Genomic DNA, 26,151 nt, shown 5'->3' with positions numbered 1-26,151 from the left:
TAGCTCTTAAAATGTATTTTGGAGATTTTGTAGAGCAAACAAAGGTCTGATATGGTTCTTCTTCTGAACTGCTAACAATCTAAGAATCAAAGACTTGTGAAGAAGTCAGGTAGAATTTCCAGAATATTTCTCCATTTGAAAACAATTGCTAACATGGAAGAAAAGTCGATACCACTGTAGTTTCTCACCAGTATGTCTCCTGTTTGGATATAATCAATTTTACAGATAGATGTGAGATTTCACGCTTCAAACATGTGCTCTCAGTAATACCTTGATAAGACAGACCCTCAAATAATACATTGTCCAGAAAGAGAGAGGCATGATACTTATAAGTATGAAGTAATGAACTGGAAAACCAGAGAATGGCCATAGAACTACCAGGGACACCTATCTAGCATAAATATTTCAGAATAATAGAGACTACTCTGGGTCTGACTCAATGTCAAAAAAAAAAAAGCTATTGTCCACTATCACATTAGTATTGTGATGTTAACTCTCAGTAGTAATATTGCTCACTCCCTTCATGATCCCCCCCAATTCACCTTGCTTATGGATTCTATTTGTGACCTCCGTTGGGCCCCCCCAAGCTCCCATTGTCCTAGTTTAATGCTAAGTGTGTAGATGCATATGTGAAATAAGTGTTCCCTTCAGGTTTTTACCTTTCTCAGTGCATGTTCAGTTGATACTCATATATTATATGACAACTTCAGGATTAGCGCTGTAGTAGCTCTGTAGTTTTCCATGGAGTGCCAGAGGACTCTGGACAGTTTTGACAGCATCAGCTAGAGTGCTACCATGATAGTGCTGGAAGTAGATACAGCTACAAGCATAGAACCACCAGGTAAGTAGCTACTCCCAAAAGAGGGATATTAAGTCATGCAATGGGACTGCAACATAGCAAATACTAGGAAACTGCTGAAAACTTAAAATCAGATACTGCTTTGAAGACTTTCCCATTTCCTAATTCTTTAATTCTGTATTGGGGTAGGCAACCTATGGCACACGTGCCAAAGGCGGCATGTGAGCTGATATTCAGTGGCACTCACACTGCCTGGGTCCTGGCCACCGGTCTGGGGGCTCTGCATTGTAATTTAATTTTAAACGAAGCTTCTTAAACATTTTTAAAACCTTATTTACTTTACATACAACAATAGTTTAGTTATATATTATAGACTACTAGAAAGAGACCTTCTAAAAAGGTTAAAATGTATTTACTGCCTGCAAAACCTTAAATTAGAGTGAATAAATGAAGACTCGGCACACCACTTCTGAAAGGTTACTGACCCCTGTTCTATATAGACACTGGTAAAATAATCACTGTGTTATCTGAGTACCTTCCGGTAGTCCATTGAGTGACATGACTGACATCTGTCATGTGTGACTTTCTTTCTCTTATCTTCCTGGCAATTGGAGAATATTTGTTCAGTATAGTGTTTTCTTTTGGTAGGGTTTTGTTGTTGTTTTTGGTCTGTTATAATTACTGTTTGTTAGAGTAAGCAGTGTTGAAGTGCGTCTTGTGCTTGGAAGACACTTGCCTTGCTGTTGAAAGCCAATACTTGATATGCTGTAAAGAGAATACACTTTTGTGTGCGTAGGTGCTAAAATTGACAGATTATCTCATGCATGGAGTAGTTCATTTACGGACTACAAGACAAATAAAAGGAGAGCTGGGGACCTAAGCCCATATAAATTTCTTTTGAAAGGCACTGTGCACCAAAGTAACTTTCCTTGCATTGAGAGTACTAAAACACAGATTGAGGCTTAAAAGAAAATAGTTTAAGTGAAGCATATGTATTTCACCTTTATGCATATTTTACACTCCAAATTATTTAATGTTGGGAGTTACAGAGCTCTTCCTTCCCCCTCTCTCTGGAATTTCTGTGCTCAGCTCTCTATTCTGAGGTTGTCATCTACCTTTTTTTTCTTCACTAGCTTCCCCAATTGATTGTTGTGTCTTCACATTCTTCCTGTAGCTTGGAAGGTATAAGTAGTCTCTCTTTTAAGGCTGTTGTTTTGATGCTCCTTCCTAAACCAAGCAACAGAAGTAATATATTCAAATTCTCTATATTTATCCCAATGCATTTTCAAGGGATTATGTGAAGAGGAGACAGATATTGCCAAGGGCTTTTGAAAAAATCTGATTTGTATATAAACATTTTTTCAAGCTTTTAGACTCCAATGCTGTTATGATTTTCTTCTGAAAGCTATTTTGCACATTTTAAAACGGGCATTCAGAGTCTTAATAAGCCACTTTTTAATGTAAGTTGCATGGACAATGAACTTAGTATGTTAATTCAGTAGTAAATAAAGCTCATAAACATGACTTCCTTCACTCCCTGTATCCAATTCTAAAATGTGGTCAGCACAACAATAAAAGAGTGGACAGAAAGTTTGGATTCACAGACATGAAGAATTAAGTCATGAGGATTTGGAAACAAGTATCTCAGACAACTTTATAAGTGAGTATACAGGTTTTAGCAGTTCTAGCCACCTATAACTTTTACTAATCCTGTTTCCATTGTTAAAGGGGTACTATATCCTGAGTATACTTTTTTGCTATTAACTGCAAACTGATTGTTCAATAGACATCCATGTTTTCATTATGCACTTTCATCAGACAAATATATTTTGGGATAATCCAAGGAAAATCTATTCTAAATGTGTAAATTTTCAAATATCCCAATATCTGATGAAGTCTGAGATTGTTTCATGCCGTTATTTTGTATTTCAGTTTTCATAGATGGAACCACTGTGTTTCTTGACTTAGTACATATCTGTCTTGAAAAGCAAATAGGAAATTCCAAAGGTCTAGGTTTGTGTCTCTTCTCCCCTCTCCCACATTCAGTGACAGGACAGACTGTATGGTGATAGCCAATTTGTAGTGTTGCAAGTAGTTTCCCTGTATGGTGAAAGGAGATGGTAACATTTCACATGGAAACACATTTTGGACTGTACAACCAGCTTACCTGTTGAAGAAAAACCTTTCAAAGATTTGCTTGAAATAGCTGAGTGTTGCTTCCTTCACAAGGAACATTTTAGTTGGTCAATTTCCAGTAAAAATCAACCTAGATTATACAGTATTGTCAAATCAAATTTTTTTGAATAGGCAATCTACTTAACACGTCTTTCCTAATTTTTCTACATTTTATGATTTGGTTTAAATTAGAAGGTCAATGTATATTTCTTCAGCTCTCCAACTAAGGTTATCTCAAATTGATTGCAGCACCTGAGAAACCACAGTAATCTTACTACTTATATCTCAGATTCAACAGAATATGAAGTAAACAATTTTCCGTGCTCTACCTGAGGTTACTGATGACAGAGTACTGGCTAACTGATTTTACAAATGAGCTGTTGAGTAACAGCCTCACCTTTTCCCTAATTATATTAGCAGTACTTGTCTAACACAGATTGAAGTCTGCTTAACAGTCCAGTTTGATTGCTTGAGAAATAATTTTTCAAAATTAGCAAGAGCAAAAATTCCAAACTTCATGAAAAGAATGTCTGATCTCCAAGAGTGACTTTAATTTGTGTGTTTGGTAAATAACTGAAAAATAAAGTAAGAGTAGTACAGTTTTAAATCAGCTACATTTCTTAATTTCTTTCCACATTTAACAACTCTTTTGGAGGACTACTTTTCTTACTTATGTTTCAAATATGCTGTTTTCCGTGATTAAAGTATTGAGATACCGTTTCTGTACCTCATTCAATATAGCTAGAATAATGTTTTCAAAATTTAAGATGTTAGTTTGAGCTAGGATTCATATTCTTTAAAATGTAATGAGTTATTGTTATGTGGCCTGTTGAAATACTTCCCTCAGTTAATTTTCCTATTGACAGATATTTTTTCCCTTTAAAGACTTAGAATTTCTCAGCCCCATGTTCAGATACAGAGGAGGATTTTAGGTTTGGCTTTTGTCTAAGGCAGTTTTGCGTGAAAGAGCTCTTTTAATGGAATTTAATATCACATGACTCTGGTGAACACCCCACCCATATTACAAAAAAAAAAAATTTCCTGCTAAATTATAAAGTTTTTTTAAAAATGTCACTACAAGTAGGGTATCTTACTTGAGTTTTATAGAACTGCTTTAGGCAAAAAACCAAAGTATTAAGGACCTGAGCAGATATGTAACTTTACTCAAACAAATAGTCCCATTGAGGGCAGGGATTTCTCATGTGCTTAAAATTAAGCATGTGTATGAGTGTTTGTACAACAAGGACTAAAATTTTGTTTTCATTAAGAATGTCTTATTGGCTGGCATCAAACCTGTCACTTCAAAACAATATTGCATTTGTGTTAACAGGGCAAAGTTTTATTTAGATTTTTAGTGCATTAACAAAGTTATTGTGAACTTTTTTATACACACAGGCCAAAATTGTACCAAAGGGTGGAATTTTAAAAGCACCTATGGGAATTAGGTACAAGTCCCATTGAGTTTAGACTGCAAACCCTGACAGAATATAGCCTGGTCAAAGCATTTCAGCTTTCTTGACTTGTGGAAGTTGAATTCGTTGGGGGGAAGTGGTGTTTGCAAATAAATCACGGACTATTTGCTTAACTATCTTGTGTTTGGGTTTGTGGTGTTTCAATGGTAAGTGTATTAATGAGACCTGGGTTTGTCCTTTTCAGCAGCTGAACATTTTAAGGGTGGAACCTCTTAGTAGTTAAAAAAAAAAAAAAAAAAAAAAAAAAGTCTCTGTAAAATCTGAAATTCTACTACTAGGAAACTAAAGAAACAAGTACAGGATACATTTTTTTTTAAACCCTGTTTAGCATTAACTTTCTCTCTTTGAAAAACTTTTGCCTTAGACAACAGTTGTTGACCTCAGTCACAGAAAAATATATACTAATTAATTTTTATGAATTGTACATATTTTTGAAATAGGCTTTTCATAAATCAAAATGTCATGATTGTAATAGTTGATGTCTTTTGATCAGATGGCAGGAATAAATAAAGAAATAAACTTATTACTGTTAGAAAGAGTGGGAGTACTGGCCAGTCACAAGATACAGAATCTTAAAACTATCACTGGTTTTTGACTGAATATAGAGGATCTGATTCATTCATATGCAGAGTGCCGTTCTGGTGATTCAAAGAAAAGTGCCTGTTACACCAGCGCTACATCTACTTTTCGTTGCCAGAGCAGTGAAGAGCACCCTGGTTGTGCTGGTAAATATAGCCCCAAAAATGTAATTTTCAGTCAGTGCTTTTATCTGAAGCACAGCTAGGTGGGAAAGAAGGAAAGTTTTGTGTAACTTTCTTTTTATTAAAAGGCAGTTACTTCTAAGGTTCAAGTAGCTTTCAGCCATCCTAAAAGAAATGGATTTGTGGAGAGAAAGGTCTAAGGTACAAAGTAAATCTACAAACAAGTATACTGATTCATCGAAGTCATTGTCAACATTTCTTGTTTTAAACATCTGTAAACTTTACATTTTCAGTGTTATAGGTACTGTTGCTTCCAGAATTCAGAAAATTTGGTTTATGGGTGTGTGTGTGTATAACCTCATGTGCTCTACCCAGCCTTATTAATTGAGGAAACGTGATTCATAGATGTGGAATAGATTATGTAACAAATTGCTGACATTTCTAAATAGGCAATTACAAATGAAAAATATTACAGGCATTATATAGAAGACTTTATTTGAATGCATATAATTTGTTTTGCCAACAGAGCTCTTCGCGTGCCTGGCTACATAATTCTGATTCAAAGGCGATAGTTGAGTAACCCTATGGTGTACTAAGATGTCTGTGGTGTTCAGATAAATAGTCAATATTTACAGTAGCAGTGTGTGTGTAATCTAATTAGATTAGCATGCCTAGAGCCATTTTGAGGGAATAAATCAAAGCACCAACTGCAGTTGAAGTCTCTTAACTTTTGAACTTGTTATAATTTGTGCATTAATAATATTTCATACTCTTTGTCTGAGTAAAAAAGTTTGTCAACTGAAGTAATTTTAAAATGTGTACAGAATAAGTGAGGGGTTTTTTTCTGTTTAACTCACATGCTGAAGACCAAGGCAAAAATCTGTTTTACAATGAATCTGTTAAAGCTTCAACACTAAGCCCTGGAAAGAATATTGAAAAGGTAGAAACAGACGTTTATATGTGTTTTCTCTGTAACAAATAGTTGACCTTCAATAAGTAAAGTAATTGTGTCAGAAATAAAATTCCTTTGATTGTAGCCCTACACTGTTGTTTTTGTTCAGATGACTTGAACATTGTCCACAGTAATTGAGGGTTACCTTTAGGGACAATTAGTTGACTACTTTTTTCCTTTTATGTTCTGACTCTATATCAAGATGTCATTTTGGGTGGATGTTTTTAGTCATGAAAGTGTTTCAGAGTGCATTTTGTTTTAAAGTGTAGCTTTTGATGTTAGTAAAATTTTATGGAAACAAGAGAGTGTTTGTGTGCTTTAATTAGTACAATATTTTAAAAAGACTTGAGTATCTTAAAGAAAGAAAAAAGACAAAAATTAACTCAAATTCTTAGGCTTTCCTGCACTTGGTTACTAGTTGACTAGGGTGGTTTTATAGATGTCAGTTTTGATCTAAATGGTATAATATAATGTTCTATAATGAGGTATTCCAGCCGTCCCTCCCCAGCCCATTCCAGGATTTTTGTGTATTACAATGGTTACTTAGTATTAAAAGTAAATGGGAAGTTAACTTAGCAGTCACTCAAGACTTCCAAATAAACATTAATATTTTCTAATTGAAAATGTGTTCTCCTAACCAGATCAGGTATTCCTTTGCTGCATATGCAAGGTTAGAAAAGTCATAGAATCATTATGTATTGACGTGTTGGAGTAGAAAGGAAAAGTTTACAGGGAGGCAACAAAAGGAAATGTTGAATCACTTTGTGCGGTGGAGTACTGACATTCTACGGCAAAACACTGGCAGAACTGGTGAGTCTGCAACTGAGAGTATCCACTGTCTTTAACCCCTTTGTTTAGGGTGACCAGACAGCAAGTGTGAAAAATTGGGATGGGGGTGAGGAGTAATAGGAGTGTATATAAGAAAAGGCCCCAAATATCGGGACTGTCCCTATAAAATCGGGACATCTGGTCACCCTACCTTTGTTTGGAGGAATACAACGGGCATTGATATACTGGCTTTCTGCACTCTCCTGTTTGAGATGAATTGACAGCTCTACTTCCTATACTCCCCTAAACAACCCTTACTCACATTTTATAAGGGTTTTCATTACGTGTACTTTGGTGCACATGCAAAGTCCTTTGCCTTGCTCTGATAATTGGCCATTCATCTGCAACCTGAAAGACTATATGCCTTGACATTTTGCATTGTAACAACTCAGATTTATCCTTCAGATTTATGGTCAATTATGCCAACTCTCATGCTCATGTTTATATTTCCTTAACCTTTTTAAAATGTTTTGAATAACTTGTGTTCATGAATGTGAGACAAATGACAAGGGGTAGCATTCTTGTTTGCAGTGTTGTAGCTGTGTTGGTCCATATCATGAAAGGAAACCTGCACAATGCTTTAAAAAGCTTGAAAGCATAACTTTGGGTATGGCTACACTTGGAGGTGTGCAGCGCTGGGAGTTACAGCTGTCTTCGTACAGCTGTGTAGGGACAGCGCTGCAGTGTGGCCACACTGACAGCTACCAGCGCTGCAGTGTGGCCACATTTACAGCACTTGCAGCGCTGTTGGGAGTGGTGCATTGTGGGCAGCTATCCCACAGAGCACCTCGTCCCATTTTGGTGCTGTGGCTTGTGGGAAGGGGAAGGAAGTGTGCGGGTCTTTCCGCTTCCTGTTCCAACGCCCCGTGGTGCCTTGCTACACATTCCGAGCACTTCGCCGGCATTGTGAGTCTGCAGCGCGATTTCTGAGATTTCTGTTAGAAATGGAGCCTGAGCTGCTGAGGTCCTTGCTGATGAATGTTGCCAGCACATCACGCATGGCAGTAGAGCTATTCCTTCAGCTGCAAAGTGACAGTGAGGAGTCAGACGATGATATTGAAACGCCTGACGCTGAAGACACTCAATTGCTTGTGGCAGTAACAGACGTGCTCAGCACCGTGGAATGGCGCCTTTGGGCTCGGGAAACCAGCACTCAGTGGTGGGATCACATCGTCCTGCAAGCCTGGGATGACGAGCAGTGGCTGCAGAACTTTCGGATGAGAAAAGCCACTTTCATGTCACTGTGTGCTGAGCTCGCCCCTACCCTGCGGCGCAGGGACACAAGATTGAGAGCTGCCCTGCCAGTGGAGAAGCGGGTGGCTATTGCAATCTGGAAGCTGGCAACTCCAGACAGCTACTGATCGGTGGCTAACCAGTTTGGAGTGGGAAAGTCCACCGTTGGAATGGTGCTGATGCAAGTTTGCACAGCCATTAATCGCACCCTGCTAAGAAGAACTGTGACTCTGGGGAACGTGCAGGACATTGTGAATGGCTTTGCAGAAATGGGTTTCCCTAACTGTGGAGGGGCAATAGATGGGACGCATATTCCTATTCTGTCCCCACCCCACCTGGCATCAGAGTACGTTAATCGCAAGGGGTATTTCTCCGTGGTTCTGCAAGCGCTTGTGGATCATCGTGGGCTTTTCACTGACATTTACTCAGGATGGCCTGGAAAGGTGCACGATGCACGCATCTTTCGGAACAGTTCCCTGTTCAGGAGGCTGAGGGCCGGGACGTTTTTCCCAGACCGCAAGATCACAGTAGGGGATGTCGAAATGCCTACTGTGATCCTTGGAGACCCCGCTTACCCCTTAATGCCATGGCTCATGGAACCGTATACAGGGAAGCTTGACAGGAGCAAGGACCGGTTCAACTACAGGCTGAGCCGGTGCAGAATGACTGTGGAGTGTGCTTTTGGCCGTTTGAAAGCCCGCTGGAGGTGTCTTTATGGGAAGCTAGATTTGGGGGAAAGCAGCATCTCCGCTGTTATATCCGCGTGCTGTACCCTCCATAATATTTGTGAAGGGAAGGGTGAAAGATTCAGTGAGGAATGGACCTCCGAGGTTCGACGCCTAGAGGATGAATTTGCACAGCCAGAGAGCAGGGCTACTAGGAAGGCCCAGGAAAGGGCTTCAAGGATTAGGGATGCTTTAAGGGAGCAATTTGATGCTGAGAGCCAACAGTAATGTTTGGTGCCTTTGCTGTGCTTTGTTCTACCTTGGGGTACAATATTGACCACTTCCTGCAATAATAAAACATATATTGTAAAAGCCATAAAATCCTTTATTCAAAGTACAGTACATAAAAGGCCATGGGGGTTAGGGTGGTGGACTGTACATTCAGAGGTTTGAATATGTCCTGTTTGGATTACTGTTCAATGTCTGCTGCACTTCAGGATTACTATGCTGCAGGGTAATGGGGGTGGAGTGCACAGGGTAAGAATTATAGTTATCAGGGCTGGTAGGTGATCGTACAGGTGTTGGGGGCAGCTGGGGGTAATAAGAAACGCTGCTGGAGAAAGGTGTTTTGTGCAAATACTGGGGAACAAGAAAGAGAGCTTTGGGAGGGCTGTGGGTTACCACGGTACATATCTGCCTGCATGGCTATGAGAGACTCGAAAGACTCAGTTTGGCGAGCCAGGAGGCTTATCATCTGCTTTGAGGTTTTTTTGATAGCCAATTCCTTTCTCCTGCTTTCTGTTTGCCTCCAGTCATACATTTTCTCTCTCCATTCCCATGTCTTCCTACTTTCTCTGTTGTAGTGATTCATAACTGCTTTGATCAATTCTTCTCAAGTTCTGCAAGCGACGTGAGGCCGGTGATCCGGCTGCATTAGTCAAGGTCACTAGAAAAAACAAAGATAGAACCATGTAATACACAGAGGCTACATTGTTTGTTTATCACACAGTGAAGGAGTTTTTAGACTTTTTGTAGCATCCTTCCCACATACCTCACATAACACAGAGAGGCCAGGGAAGCTAAGTCATGGCGAGCAATGGGGTGAGTGTTTCTGCCCCGAGTGCACCTGGGAGGGGGAATTGACCGATGGGTCACTGGGGTTTATCTGCACTGGGTACAGGAGGTAGCTGGTGTCCTGCACAGGGTACAGTAGTGAACAGGAAGGTGGTGAGCTGCTGGCGGGGGGCGGGGGGGTGGTCCGCGTTAATGCCGGCCTGCTCGTGAGGGGGGGGGAACGCACAGCTGTGCTGGCTGCCTGCTGGGAAGGGTGGGGGAACACCGGAGCGCACCGCGGGGCTGGATGCCTGCTGGGAAGTGGGAGGGGGGAGACCAGAGCGCACCGCGGGGCTAGCTACGTGCTGGGAAGGGGGGGGGAGAAGACCGGAGAAGACCGGAGCGCACCGCGGGGCTAGCTACGTGCTGGGAAGGGGGGGGAGAGACCGGAGCGCACCGCGGGGCTAGCTACGTGCTGGGAAGGGGGGGGGAAGACCGGAGCGCACCGCGGGGCTGGCTGCCTGCTGGGAAGGAGGTGGTGAGACCGGAACGCACCGCGGGGCTGGGGGGGGACCGCGAACCTGGTGCCCTGCACTCAAGTATCCCTAAATTCTCAACAGGGTTTCCTACTGCCAGATATATCACTGCTGCGTGTTACCTGGGAAGAGAGGGAGGGTCTTCTACAGCAATGTGGATTCCGCCCTGGCCCCTATGCAGCTTGCCTGTGTGCAGCCATGGTCCCCCCACCCCTCGCTGCACAGTGGATCGGACGAGTTAGCCTGACCGGGACAAGGACCATGGTGGCTCTCCCGATAAACTTAAGAAAGCACATTGCGCACGCTCTGGCTGCAACTTTTCAAGAGATTACCGAGGCAGATTACAGAGACGTGATAGAGCAAATCAATGGGCTATTCCACGTTTAGGCATGCATGCAGGCAGCCATAACCCAAACCCTCCTCTCCCAAAACATAAAAATCTGCTTACCCCGAGCACACTCCTCAGTTTCTTCCTCACCAGCAACTTCCTGCTGCTGCGACTGGCTAGCCTCCTCCTGGCTTGAGAAGAGCTCCTGGCTGCATGCCTCCTGGGACTCCGGGGTGTCTCCCTCCACGCCAGTAGCCTCACTGTCGGCTTCCTCTACACCCTCCCCCACTTCTCCCTGCTCTGAACTCTCCATCGTGGTCCTCGGATTGGCAGTGGGGTCACACCCAAGTATGGCATCCAGCTCCTTATAAAAACGGCAGGTTGTGGGGGCAGCTCCTGAGCGGCGATTTCCCTCACGGGTTTTGCAGTAAGCACTCCTCAGCTCTTTTATTTTGACATTGCACTGCAACGTGTCCCGTTCATGGCCCCTTCTCAGCAAGGACTGCGATATCTGCCCATAGGTATCATAATTTCTCCTTCTGGAGCGCAGCTGTGCTTGCACAGCCTCCTCACCCCAAACACTGATGAGGTCTTGCAGCTTGGAATTGTTCCATGCTGGGGCTCGTTTGGGGCGTGGAGGCATGGTCGCTGATTGATTGAATGATTGATTGCACTCCACACCTGGCTGAGCAAACAGGAAGGGGATTTTTAAAATTCCCGGGGCATTTAAAGGAGGGGTCAGCTGAGCCCAGGGCAGTGGAGTGTGCATGATTACCAGAGAGGCTTCTAAGGTATGCTGGGATACCTCCTTATACCACAGAGGTCAATAAAAGCGCTGGTGGGTGTCCACACTTGCTGACCAGCGCTGGATCACCAGCGCTGGAATCCCTACACCCGAGGCTCGACCGGGTGTACAGCCAGCGCTGCAACCAGGGAGTTGCAGCGCTGGCCGTGCTTTGCAAGTGTGGCCACATCCTAAGTTGCAGCGCTGTAACCCCCTAACCAGCGCTGCAACTCTGTAGTGTAGCCAAGCCCTGACAGCTACCAGCTCTGCAGTGGGTCACATTTGCAGCATTTGCAGTGCTGTTGGGAGTGGTGCATTGTGGGCAGCTATCCCAGCGTTCAAGTGGCTGCAGCGTGCTTTTCAAAAGAGGGGGTGTGGGGGAGAGAGAGAGAGAGTGGATTTTTGGAGCTGTCAGCTCCCTGCCTTGCAAGTTCTAAGGACTGGAACATACACATCACCAACCTGCAGTCACTTTAAAAGTTTCGAGCCCTTCCTCCACCCCTCTCTTATTCACTAAATGCAAATTATGCACCCTGAGCTCCAACACGGACTCCTCCCTCCCCCTCCGCCCTGTGGCTTCTCTACTCAAGCAAACAGCTGTGAACGTTCCAAAGCAATTCCCCTGCCTCTTCTCTAGCAAACAGGAGCTGTGTTTGTTTTTTAGATAAGCAGCTTCTGGGAGCCCGGTCTTCCAGTTTGTTGTGAACAGGCATTCTGGGATACCTCCTAATAACCTGGAGGCCAATAACAGCGCTTTTGGTGGCCACACTTGACGAGCATCGCTGCATCACCAGCGCTGCAATCGTTATACCCCAAGCAGACCAGGTGTACAGCCAGCACTGCAGCCAGGGAGTTGCAGCGCTGGATGTGCCTTGCAGGTGTGGACAGTTACTAAGTTGCAGCGCTGTAAATCCACCACCACTGCTGCAACTCTCCAGTTTAGCCAGGGATTGTTGGACACTAAAAATCATGGATTCAGTAAAAAGACATTGGATTTATGGCTCAATAGAACAATATGTAACTCACTAGTGCTCCTTTGTCTTAGGACTGTGAGATATTAACTGCCCACTTCACCTTTAATGGTCTCTTGCAACATGTTAACTTATTTGCTTAATGGTCTGTTCCACCTTGTATATAGCTGTAGCACTCTGAGTACCTTTCCAAGACTTGGGCCTTGGCTACAATGACTTTTTACAGCGCTGCAACGTTCTTGCTCAGGGGTGTGAAAAAACACCCCCCCTGAGTGCAGCAAGTTACAGCGCTATAAAGCGCCAGTGTAAACAGTGCCCCAGCACTGGGAGCCCGGCTCCCAGCGCTGTAAGTTAATCCCTACAGGGAGGTGGAGTACATGCAGTGCTGGGGGAGCTCTCTCCCAGCGGTGGTGCTGCGACCACACTCACACTTCAAAGCGCTGCCGTGGGAGTGCTCCCGCAGCAGCGCTGTACACTTGCAAGTGTAGCCATAGCCTTAAAGGAGAAGAGCTCTGTGTAAGCTCAAAACCCTGTCTGTTTTGCCAACAGAAGTTGGTCCAATAAAAGATTACATCACCCACCTTATCTCTGATAAGGGCTATCATTGCGAATAGAAAAGCAGTGTTCTGTACCAGCTTTCCCACATAGCTGTCATCTTCCAGCTAGAGATATGTCCTGAGTTTGTTCGTTCATGATATAATTTATGACAACTGAGAACCAATTTAAGACTTCTAAGCAAGTTTGACTTACATTGAAATAACTTTTGCTGACCTGAATTCTATCTACTGTACATGTCCACTAACCTGGTTTTTGTATTGCCCTTCTGTTCCCCTTTTGGCTTTCTCCTCTTCACTCTTGCTCTGTTTCACAGCAGCTTTGGCTCCCAGCAGTCTACCATAGTCATCTCTGTCGTGTCTATGCTCATGCTTTCCAAACCTTATGGTGTCCTATGTGCTCTTAAGACTCATCTGATATTTACTGGATGCAAGCTCAAGCTGTGTCAAAAACTGAACTAATCATTCTCCCTTATTTTATCATTTTCAATATGTTTATTAGTCTCTCTTTCCACGTCAGCAAGTTTGGTGTTATATTTGGCTCCTTTCTCTTGTTCTGTCTTATGAACATGATCCCTAAATTCTGTCAGTTTTGTTCCTGATGTTTAAGATGCTCTCATTCCTCTGTTCGCACTGTAAAAATCTTGTTCAGTTCTATATCTTCGCTTCACCTCTTTGGCCTTCCTAACACTTGAATCACCTTCAGCTTCACTACAGTGTGATTGTAATATCATGTAATGCCCAGTGGCTGAAGCAGGTTGGAGCAGTCCAGAGCGCACCTTCAGGAAGTGATGAAGTTGATGTTCAAAGGTTACCGGGTTGATTTGCCTGCGGATCTGGTAGGGTCCTAGATGCTTGTGATCCAGCTTATGTGCAATCTGCTCATTTTGAATTATTTGTCGGTTAGCCATACCTTCAGCCCTACTGCAGATGTAGAGCTCTCCTGCCGGCAATGGTGAGCATGATGTTTGTATAGTGCCTTGGCTGCATCTGTTTTGTTTCAGCTCTTCCTGTGTTTGATGAATATGATGACCCAGATCTAAGGCAGTAGGAACTATGAGTGCTATGGGTAGTGTCGGAGACAAACTCAGTTCTCGCTTTTTGTTTGGGTGCAGCAAAATCGAATACTTTATTCTAACTCCAGCAATTGCAATAGAGGGAGGGAGTGCCCTAGGACACTGGGTCGCCCCAGTCCCGGACAGGTCTCTCCACAGGTAAACAATTACAGCAAGCATTTATACCTTTGTTACAGACAATAACAAGCAATAATATAGACAATAATGAGCAACAGCTGCATTTTGTTTATTCATAGGCTATCCTGCTATCTTATTTTCCTCACGTTGGGCGCCAGTCTACGTATTTAATTATCAGTGCAAGGTCGTGATAACTTCTCACACAGTTCTTTCCTACTCGCCTCACACTAACCTCGCTTCTACAAATCTCGCGTCATTAGGGTTACAGCTGGCCTAACTCTTGCTAACAGACTGACATGCATTAAGATCCCCTACAAATCCTTGTCAATTCTTTCCCTACTTCCACAGTAGTGTGGGCTGGGAATAGAGGTGGAAGCCATAAGTGGCAAAAAGTGGGCTCATCTTGGTCAAGGCATGGTCTGCATTGTTGTACAAGAATTGTGCATATGGAAGCAGTAAAGCCCAGTAATTTTGGTGGTAATTTGTGAAGCATTGCGGGTATTGGTCCATTACCTGGTTCAGTCTTTCTGATTGACTGTTTATTTGTGGATGGTAGGCAGTTGATGAATAGACATGCACTTCTAGTAGGTGGCATGCCTCCTGCCAAACCTGAGATATGAAGTAGGACCCTCGGTCTGAAGTGATGTAGTTTGGAAGGCTGTAGAGCAAGGGTGGGAACCTCTTTTCTATCACAGACCATTGACCCACAGAAAAAATCAGTCGCAGGCCACACCCGAGTAAAAAGCAACTTGCTTTATTTTATTTTTTTAGAGAGAAATATAAAACGTTCAACTCACCTGCTTTTTTAGTGTCATGGCTGAGGTTGCAAATTCAGTCAGATAGCAGTTTTTCACACTACAGCCCTTGCAACTGAACACCACCGTAGGCACACGTGGGCTTGGGGACACTACTGGCTGCTCCACACTAGAGCGCTGGAAGCACACGAGGGCCAAGGACAAGGTATGTGCTCCTGGGCTCCAGCACCAGCCGTTGTGGGGTCATAACACACTAGACTGGCTGGAGGCTCCACCTTGCCCCGCGTTGCTATTACAGCCGCTGTTTGCAGCTTACCTCCTTCCTTGTCCCTGCCACTGTCTCCTCCACCCCCCCCCCATAGGCTACTGTCATAGGATTATATGTTTAGAAATACTTGCTGCAGGCCAGATGAAATTAAGCAATGGGCTGGATCTGGCCCGCGGGTCATAGGTTCCCACCCCTGCCGTAGAGGGAAAACGTGCAATGAGGAGGCTGTGGGAAGATGTGTCCCATTGACAAAAGGCATTGCTTTTGTCAATTAATCCATTACTATCGATATGGTTTGGTGTCTCAGGTTCTTGATGATGAAGTGTGTTGTAATACTGGCCAAAGGCCTTGAGGGGGTCTTGGCAGGTATTAATATACCAGAGTTTTATTTAGGGCACTTTGGTACAGCTGCAGGCATCACAAGACCTGATGGAGACCTGAATGTCAAATTGGAGCTTTGGCCACCAGAACGACTGATATGCCATGCAAGTAGTCTTTGCTTCGCTAAAGTCTCTGGGCTAAGGGACATTATCACAGATGCACTATGACAAATGGAGGCTTTACTCAGGGACATAAATACACCAATGAACAAGGAGAACTTTAATCCTTTTGTGTGAGCTTTTCCTGAGGTTTGGTGAGCCTCCAAGGAAATGGTGTGGTTTCAGGATGCCGGGAGGCTCCTCATAGGATCTTTTAGGATCATTGGCATTTTCCCTGTTGTGGAGCAGATTGTCTGCCTTCCTGTTGCGGGAGCAGGGCAGTAGGTGATAGTGAAATCAAATCTTGAAGAAAGATCCAAGCTTAACCGTTGTTGGGTTAGGGCTTTAGCAGTGCACAAATATTCTAGATTTTTGTAATCTGTGAACATGTTAACTGGGCATCTGGCTTCTTCTAGGTCAGGGTTTCTCAACCTGTGGGTGGGGACTCAACATTGGGTTGCTAGAATGTTTCAAAGGGTCATCTGACAACTCCTCTGGCTCATGTCAGGGAGGAGGGATAGCTCAGTGGTTTGAGCATTGGCCTGCTAAACCCAGGGTTGTGAGTTCAATCCTTGAGGGGGCCACTTAAGAGTCTGGGGCAAAAATCAGTACTTGGTCCTGCTAGTGAAGGCAGGGGGCTGGACTCGATGACCTTTCAAGGTCCCTTCCATTTCTAGGAGATAGGTATATCTCCAGTTATTATTATTTTTTTATTATATTATGTCGCACTTGGTTGGCTGGGGCTCACCTCCCTGCTCTGTACACTGCAACCTCTGGGGTCCCAGTGGCAACTCAGGTTTGGCCCAGCAGTCATGATTATGGCAATCCGGGTAGGCCAAACTTGAGTGAGTGGCCCTGCAACCCTGTGAGCCGGGTCACAATTCCACTCTGACAAATTTGGTCCAGTCAGGGGAGTGAGGTCAAAACTGAGTGGCACTGCAATCCTGGAGGTTACAACTCCCGGAGTGGAGAGCCAAGCCAAGCCCAGCCAGCCACACCGCACAGGAGCTGCCAGTGTAGGGTAAGTGCTGGGCAGGATCTCTCACCCCCCTCGGGCCAGGACCTGACCAAAACCACCCATGAGCCTTTACCCCTAGATGGGTTGCAGGAGGCCACAAACATTTACAAATGGGTCCTAAAACCAGAAAGGTTGAGAACCACTGTTCTAGGTTAGTGATTCTCAATCAGGGGTACAGGTACCCCTGGGGGTACAGAGAGGCCTTCTGGGGGGTACATCAACTCATCTAGATGTTTGCCTAGTTTTACAATGGGCTACATAAAAAGCACTAGCGAAGTCAGTACAAACTCAAGTTTCATACAATGACTTGTTTATACTGCTCTATATACTATACACTGAAATATAAGTACTGTATTTATATTCCAATTGATTTATTTTATAATTACACCGCTACCTCAATATAAAGCTGTCCTCGGGAGCCAAAAAACCTTACCGCGTTACAGGTGAAAGCGCGTTATAGCAGACTTGATTTGATCCGCCAGAGCACACTGCCCCGCCCCCCCGAGCGCTGCTTTATTGCGTTATATCTGAATTTGTGTTATTTCGGGTGGCATTATATCGGGTAGAGGTGTATATGGTAAAAATGAGAAGGTAAGCCATTTTTCAATAATAGTGTCCTGTGACACTTCTGTATTTTGATGTCTGATTTTGTAAGCAAGTAGTTTTTAAGTGATGTGTAATGTGGGGTGTGCGAGACAAATCAGACTCCTGGGAAGGGGTACATAGTCTGGAAAGGTTGTGAGCCACTGTTCTAGGTAATGCCTCCAGGTCTTGAAAGCTGCTTTGATGGAAAGTAGCTCCTTGTCTGAAATCTGATGATTAGTTTTAGAATGTGAGAGCACAAGGCTGAACTTTTGTCGAGGCCCTGTTTCTGTGACAGTGCTGCCTGATGATGACATTAGAATCATCAGTTTCCAGGATGAATGGCTGGCTTGGATCACGGCATAAGAGGCTGAGTGTGGGGGTAAATGCTATCTTCAAATGTTTGAAGCCTCTTTGGGCTTCTGGTTTCCAAGCAAACTTGGCGAGGTTCCACAGCAAAGATCTTGTAGGGGCTAGGATTCAGGAGTAATCCTGTATAAAATGTCTATAGAAATTTGCCAATCCATTGAAATGTTGAATTTCTCAAATGCTTTGGGGTGTTGCCCAATCACAGTGCTTTCTGATCTCCATGTGAACTCCCTTTGCAGGCAGAATGTAGCCTAAAGAATTTGATGGGCTGATCGAAGATGCATTTCTCCAGGTTAGCATGGAGCCCATGTTGGCAAAGTTTTTTTTTCTAGAATGTTGTGCACATGCTGGTTTTGCATAGACTGGTCTTCAGAGTAAATTGGGATGTCATCTAAGTAGGTGTCCACACAGCAGTCTAGCATATCCCATAAGACATCATTTATTAGATGCTGAAAGATTGTGGATGCGTTAGTAACTCTGAAAGGCATCAGTAGATATTCATAATGGGCATCCTGAGTTCAAAAGTCAGTTTTCCAGTGATTTCTGGACTGGATTGTAACTGGGTTTTAAGCCCCTCTGATGTCTAACTTGGTAATACTCTAGCTGTTCTTACTTGATCCAGGAGCTCTGGGATGTAGCAGGTATCAATTTTGCACTGTGATTTTTATTTAGGGCATTGTAGTCCATACATAGTCTTGGGGAGCAGTCTTTCTTTTTCTTTTTCAGAGGACAGAGGCCCTGATGGGAAGGTGGAATGCCAGATAAAAATAGTCGTTAATGGCAGTTAATTCAGGCTCTGACATGGGATACATTTGCCCAAATGGAGTCTTGGTTCCAGGTTGTAAGTTAATTGGGAAGGTGTATTCCTGCTGAGGGGGTAGTGTCTGTATTTTGTTTTTTGAATGCATATGAAAATTCTTGGTACTTTGTGGGGAAAGCGATGGCTGACCCTAGCAGCAGAGAAGCCCACTGTGTTGCTTGAGCATCTCTCCCTGTTTTTGGAGTCTGGGCAAGGCATCCAGTCTGAGGTTCTGGGGAGCCAAATTTGGAAGTTGAGAGGCAGTTGTCCTAGCAAAACTCAGAGTTAAATGTCGTCGATTTGCTGTTGCCAGGAGATATTTGGGTCATGTTTCACCAATTCGGGGATTCAGAGAATGAAAGGCAAATGTAGGGACTGGGTCAGGCTGAATTGGAAGGGCTCATGGTGCTCCCCAACCATCACCTCCGAAACTGTAGTTTCTTGTTTGACTGGACCAGAGGCGAGCAGTGAACAGTCAACTGTTTTGACTAAATCAGTGGTGGCATTTGACTGTATGGGTATTTGAGCCACATCCATGAAATTGACTCTGAGGCAGGTGATAATCAGGACTTGCTAGGGGAGAGGTACCTGTTGGGAATCCTAAAGACAGAGTTGCAACTGGAGCTGTAAGTATAGGGACAACTTCTACGTATTGGGTGGAATGTGTGGTATGGGTTGCTGGAGGGGGTTTCCTGGGGCTTTCCTGGTATTGCCCAGGCTCAACCTCTTTATTGTGGCTTGGAGTGGTCTTTTTCCCAGGGCCATGTGGTTCAGGGACTTGGCAGATAGTTGCCACCGCACAAGTTTTATTGCCATCGATTTTCCCACTTGGGCTTGTGCTGAGTTCACTTGTATGGGCTTAGGTGAGTGGACCTTTGCAGAGGTTGGCTGTGGGTGGAATCCCTCTTCTCTTGAGTTGCTGCTCACTGTATCTTGTGTTGATTTAGATCAAAGCTCAATAAATGTATCTAGACCCACTGGAGACTCTGTGTGTGCAAGCTCGTCTTTTATTTCCTTGCTGAGACCAAGACAGAATTGGTGTAGCTGGTCTGACTCATTCAAGGCATGTCTGCTGCTAGACATTGGAAATGAGCTGCATACATTGCAGCTGACCCTGAGGTTTGATAGACTCTCTGTAAGGCTGCCTCTTCTGGGTGAGCCTAGTGAGGGTCAAAGAAAATTGCTGTGAAGGTCCTGAGGAAGGTGTCCCAGCTAGCCAGTATGGCTAGCAGAGAGAACACATACTCTAGGACCTTGCCTGTTAAAAGGCTGATGATCTGTCCCACCTTTGCCTGGTCCGTCCTGTACATGTTGGGCCATAGCAGGAAATGGATCCTGCACTACTTCACAAACCCTCAAAACTGGATACAGGTCCTGTCATGGCAGTCTGGTAAAGATGCCATGCGTTCAGGTTCAGAAGGCGACACTGGCCTGGGAAAGGCATTCCTGCTTGTAATTCTGTGATCTGTTCCTGAAAAGTGTGGTTTTCTGCTCAAAACTGGTCCATAGTGTCCTGTAAGGTTTGGTTTTCCTGCCTGTAGGTGGGTGATCTGCTCCTGGGGGCTCAGCATCCCCTCGGGATCCTTTGATGCCATACCTATTGGGTCCATACCATTTTGGAGTAGGATGAGCTTAGGGGGAGACTGAGCAGTGTGAGCAAACTCATGCCCAGTGCCTGAAGTGGGTTAGGGGAAGTCCAGAGCCGTGCTCAAGTGGTGCATGGGTGGTCTGGTATTCAGGAGGTCAGCTGCTATTAGAGGCAGTACAGAGCTATGGTCGGAGTTCTTACAGGGGTGTTTGTAGCTGGGAGATCTAGTTCTAAGGGCTGGGATGTCAAGATAGGTAGGCAAGGTCAGATGGGGCAGCAGGGCAAGAAGGCCAAGTGCTCTAGGCAGCAACCAGTAGGCAAGAACATGTTGCTCCAACAGCTTCCTCTTCCTGTTGGGGTCTTTATATAGTCCAGGTATCCAATGGGAATGCTGCCTGTCCAGCCAATCAGGGGTTTGGAGTGTGATTTCTTTGGAACTGTACACCCTTAGAGCTAAGGCTGCTGGTTGGGGCAGTGGCTCAGCATTACTGCCATGGCACAGAGGCTGGGGGATGTGGTTTAGATACCCAGCAGGCCTGAGTTCAATACTAGGGTCCTGTCACAGCAGGCATCCTCTCTGAAAATCTCTTCACTGGCATTCTGGCCTCCCAAATAAAATTCAGACTCCTCGTTCTTGCCTTGCAAGTAACCCTCAGCTTAAATCTAATTACTTCCCTGATTTTTTTTATTAGTATTTTTTACTTAGCCCCACTAGTTTCTCCTTCATACAATCCAAGCCATCTGTCTTTGTATGTCTGCCTTTTTGCCTTCTTTCATATGTGGAACTCACTCATCTAGTCAAACACGCTCACTTTTTAAATACTCATTAAAAAGTCTTGTAAACTAATTTGTTATACAGGTGTATAATAGCTTCATATTTCTTTTAAAAATAAATACTCTCATTCTGAAGATATATATCTTGGCATCCTCCCAGTTAACTATATGAACATGTCTGTCTTTTCCCTGGTTCTCACTCCTTGTCCCTCCCTGTGTTGTCATCTTAATGCAGCTCTTCTGCTTTATTTATTTGGTAAAATGCCATGCAAATCTGTGGCTATGTACGTGATGACCCAGTTTCTCTATAGGCAGTATTTTTGGACATTTCTCATAAAGTCCCTACTAAAAAGCAGTTGATCCTAATCGATTGTACATGTGCAGTGCTGTAAAGGAAAGTGAAAAAACTTCTAGGTATTTGCTAATATGTCATATTTCTCCACAAGCCAAACTTAATTCTTTGGATATGAGCAGGAATTATCATGAACACTTAGGGTACATCTACACTGCAATCGAATACCTTGGCTGACCGACGTCAACTGACCCGGGCACTAAGGGTATAAAATTACAGTAAAGGTGTTTGGGCTTGGGTTGAACCTCGGAAACCCCACAAGGGGGTGGGTCCTGGAGCCTGGGCTCCAGCCTAGGCCCAAATGTCTATACTGCAGTTTTACAGCCCGGCAAGCCCAAGTCAGCTGATGGGTCAGTCATAGATGTTTAATTGCAGCATGGACATATACCCTAAAACTCATTTGTATCTTACATTGCCAGTCACTATTTATTTTGCATGTTTTAAAAGGTTTTAAACTTTAAGACTTAAATAAATTTGTTTAAAACTGCATGTGTGTTTATTTCTAGGGGAAATAGCTGCAGCTGAAGTTTCTTCCTCTTTTGTGGCTTTGGCTGCATGTAGTTTAGTAGTCCTGGTAATACTGCTTGTGAACTGTGTGTCCTGCTGTAAGGATCCAGAGATAGACTTTAAGGTAAGCATCGAAGTTAAAAATGATACAGAAGTAATCTGGGATGGATAATGATATAACTAACGTACAAATGATTCAGAATATTGCTCTACAATGGATGTGATTTAAACATTTTTCCTCCCCTGAAATGGCCAAATTCTGCACCTGCTTGCATGCTGTGCAACACCATTGAACACAAATAAATGCAGAACTTGGCCCAGAGTGCATACTATAGCAAGTTACTTGTAATTTACTACAGTAAAAAGTTATCATAAGTGTATATATTTGATAATAATTTTGCTAGTAGTTTAGTACTTTGCAAGACTATATGATAAAGATCAGTTCTTCCTGTATTGTCCTTGTTTTGTTTGTCTAATTGCCATTTTTACTTATTGACAGGATTACAGAACTTCTGTTAGGTTGTACCTTCTATTGACTTACTTAACAATAGCTAAACTCTGCCTAGTGGAAAAATTCTGATTAGTATTCAAATACAGCTATCTTTGTGACCTCTGTGAATTTGGAATTACGTTTTATCATTGGAAGTGAAGCTTACGGCTCAGCTGCTTTGAGATAATGTAGATGTTTGATCAAGTTATTTGCATCATTTGGGGCAACATCTTTTGAAATCTTTCTGTAATTTTTAGCATATCAGACTAGCAATGCTTCTGCCTTATAACATTGTGATTAAATGAGAAAAGAATAAAGTTATTGCTACTGATTGGTTTTGGAAATGCAGGGCCTCCGGGGAATCTTGTTTTCAAACGAAGTCCTTTTTTAAAATGGAAGTAGTTTGTTGACAAGAATAAATTTGTTCAACTGCTAGAGAATTTGAAAAGAGATTAGATCTGAATGAATTTTTTTAATCAAAACCAGTTAAATATATTATAACACACATTACAATTGTCTCTGAATGGGGTATTTGTCACTTCGGAGCTAATAATTGTGATATAATCAAGTTTTCATGTTCAAATCTGATGCATTGTGAAAGAATATATTAGTCTTCCAGTTTGAAGGCAGTAAGACTCCTTGTATTGTGGTTTCCTAAAATCTTTGCTCTTGCAGGAATTTGAAGATAATTTTGATGATGAAATAGATTTTACACCACCAGCAGAAGATACCCCATCTGTTCAGTCTCCAGCAGAAGTGTTTACTCTTTCAGTTCCGACCATTGCTTTACCAGCTCCATCCCAGTTTCAGCCTCCTGCAGGTGATGTGAACCTTTTTTTACTATGAAACTGAAGATGATCAAGTGATAGTCATCTAGAATTCTAGTATCTGAAATATAGTATTCATATGTGAATCTTGTTTATACTGTGTATATTACACAAATCTGTTGTTTATTTACTAAAGAGTTTACTGAGTCTAGGCAAATGTTTATTTGTAAATTATTTTTATTGCAGCATTAGAACTTTATGAAATCCAGAAAAAATTGTTTTCTGTTAAATACAAAATAAAATTTATTCATATTTTCTCTCTTCAGAAATCAGCTGTAGTTTACAGAATCTAAATTTTCAACAATTAAAGTGCATAGTAAATATATTAAAATATGCCTTTTTCCACTCTTAAACTAATATTAAAAAAAAAGAACTAGATGAAGATACTTAGTTTGGCCATGTATAATTTTTGCCTCTTAATAGTCCTGGTTCATGGACCAGGGTCTGTTCCCAATGAAGCTAGTAGAATTTTAGCCACTGACTTAAGTGGGAGCAAGACTGAGCTTCATTTTAGCAGATTTTTGGGGTGATCTGAAACTTGTACCTGTAACCCTGTTTGTCACACCATTAGCTTATTTTTACTGTGAACATCCTTTGCTTCAAATCTGTGAGGATGATGCTGAAAAATGGAATCAGATTAATTTTCCCCCTGTGATTAAAATGTTTCATGTATACTTTCCAAAAAACAACAGCAACAACAAAAAAGGCACAGGCCCCATATAGGAAATTGTAGTTACCTTTAATTGAATTGCAGCATCTCAAATATTATGCACAAATTAGTATTTAATATAAAATATGGAATTATTATTTCCAGTTGCACATAACACTTCTGATTAATACAAAGAAATCTCTCTGGCAATACATCCATGGCCAACTGCAAGTGTTTAGAGAGGAGACCCAAAGAAGACTTCAGTAACTATCCAGAGTTTTAAAAAGAAAACCATTAACTAAATGACTTCTAACATTTTTGCTTAAGAAATACATTACTTTATATTTCAGCAGTGTGCATGCTGAATTTTCTATATATCTGCTACCTATTAATGTGGTCTTTCCAGGTTACCAATGATTCCATGAGAGTGTCTAACTTTGCCACAAGAATTTTCTCTAGGCAAATGCATGAACTGGATTGCGCCTTTGAAATGCTTGGAAGCTTTGAAGTTAATAGTGAGAATTGTAAACCATAGTGATTTCAGGTGCCTTTTTGCAGAAGATACCTATTTTTTTACACAACTTTTTAAAGGCCATTGATCCAGACTGTAAAGTAGGCTAATACCTTTGGAGCATTTTGTATGGGGTAGAAATGGCTTAGAAATGTCTAGGAATTGTCACGCCCACTATGTATAATATGTACAATAATCAGTGTAATTTAAAGGTGTTTGAGCCCATGTGTTAAATCTGTAAGTACTGCAGATATATTTGCATGAGGTGCTGTGAAATGATACGCTTTTTTTGTGGTTCACAAATCAGTGAACTCTAGGCCTTGATACAGTGGAATATAACAGTTCCACTGGAACTGTCCTAGTCTGTCGTGTCTGGAATTCACATGCTGAAGAAGGCTTAAAGATCCCTCCAAACTACAGATCAATGGTGACTGTTCTTAATTGATCAGGGTCCAATTATAAGATTTCTGGGAGTTCTGGCAGTCAGCCTCCTTCGTCTGTGTATGTAAATCCGTGCTTGAAAAATGAACTCAACCACTGCTAGCTTGTGTACTAAGCCTACTGCCATCCCCACTAGTTTACACCACCGTCAACTTTAAAAAGAAAAAGCATTTATATACTATGTGTGTTTAAAAAAAAACAACTTCCTGTTTATGCTTTTAAAAATATTACTACTAAGTCTGACCAAACAGTAGAAAAAATTTAATCCTGTTCGGTGCAATTCAGTAAATATCTTTGTCAGATAGTGTTTAGTCAGGCCTACTTACTGTCACTATAGCATTTGCTTTTCCTCTTTTCCCCTCCCGACTTCTCTACTTTTTCTTTTTCTTATATTAGATCATGGTGTGTTTCTTTCTGAGTTGTTTTACACACGTTCCTGCCATTCTCACCACCCTTCTGTTTCTCAAAGTTGTGCTGTTTGTCTGTTCTCTTATATTTTCTCACAAAACTTTTGTGCCTCATGTGTTCCTGTTTATCTTTATTTTATCACTTACACAGTCTCATGCCCTACCGGCAGATATCTAGCAGAAATTTCTAAGCCTTAATTGTCAAAAGACTAAACTTACTAGACACAGGCTAATACAAAAGGTGGGATTTGAGAGGGTCTTATGTCCAGAGACAATAACAGATGAAAAGTCAGCTACTGTGAAAATCGGAAGGTGCTGGGATTTGATATTAGGGTTCTCTCTTTGGACCCTACTTCTGAGTCCAATCTTTATCTTTCTCCAGGTAGTAGGTTTTTATGCTTAAAGGTGCCCTTCAATCCTCTGTGCCTTCTCCCAGTTTCCTTGTACAAGGGTGAAGAAACACGGTTTGTTCCTCCTGTTACAATGAGAGGAGTCTCTGCTACTCAACGCATCTCTCAGACCCCATTAAAAATAAAATAAAAAAATAATAAAAATTTTTTTTTCTGGTGAACAGGTCTACTGCTTTCCTTTGCTGTTGCTCTTCGTTTTTCCCAACATCAGCAGAATGAAAATAACTATCAGTTTTACTGTTTCTCATGAAATTCTGATAATCAGCAGTGGAACCTGACAAGGCTAGTTAACGTTCATTCTTCTGCAGGTTGCGGAAGAATGTGAGCAGCAATAGATGCTCTGGATCTGTCTGTAGAAGAAAAAAGCATTGTATTAGTTAGACTTCCTAATATGAACTGAGTATGTCTTTGCAACCTTAAGGTCTTGAAAATTTTTGTTTGGGTCAAGCTTAGCTTTAGCAGAAGCTGATGGCACTCACCTAAGCATTTTTGATCAGCTCTCAGCGAGGGAACTTTTAAACCCTGTGTGGGACAACTTACTGCAAGCACTCAATTCTTGCCCCTTCTCTCTCTTTCCCCTCGCCCCCCTAAGAAAAAAAAAAACAGCAAACCAAAAATCTTAGATCCGTGAGGTTAAAGATCTAAAAAGCAGGAGACTTTCTGAAAGAGGCCTGTTTTCCC

General features: G+C 42.5%; 1 protein-coding gene across 2 annotated transcripts in view; it reads left to right on the top strand.

Annotated features, from left to right (window-relative positions):
• The window catches only part of LMTK2 (lemur tyrosine kinase 2), an 85,360-nt gene that overhangs the window by 7,304 nt on the left and 51,905 nt on the right, over positions 1 to 26,151 (top strand). For both annotated transcript variants that reach the window (XM_050966699.1, XM_050966698.1), the window contains exons 2-3: positions 21,735 to 21,859; positions 22,901 to 23,045. In XM_050966699.1, the coding sequence (XP_050822656.1) occupies positions 21,735 to 21,859; positions 22,901 to 23,045 (270 nt within the window). The remainder of the gene's footprint in view (positions 1 to 21,734; positions 21,860 to 22,900; positions 23,046 to 26,151) is intronic.

This window comes from Gopherus flavomarginatus, chromosome 9 (genome assembly GCF_025201925.1).
Source record: "Gopherus flavomarginatus isolate rGopFla2 chromosome 9, rGopFla2.mat.asm, whole genome shotgun sequence".
Taxonomy (NCBI): Eukaryota; Metazoa; Chordata; order Testudines; family Testudinidae; genus Gopherus; species Gopherus flavomarginatus.
This window is presented reverse-complemented; position numbering and strand designations above follow the sequence as displayed.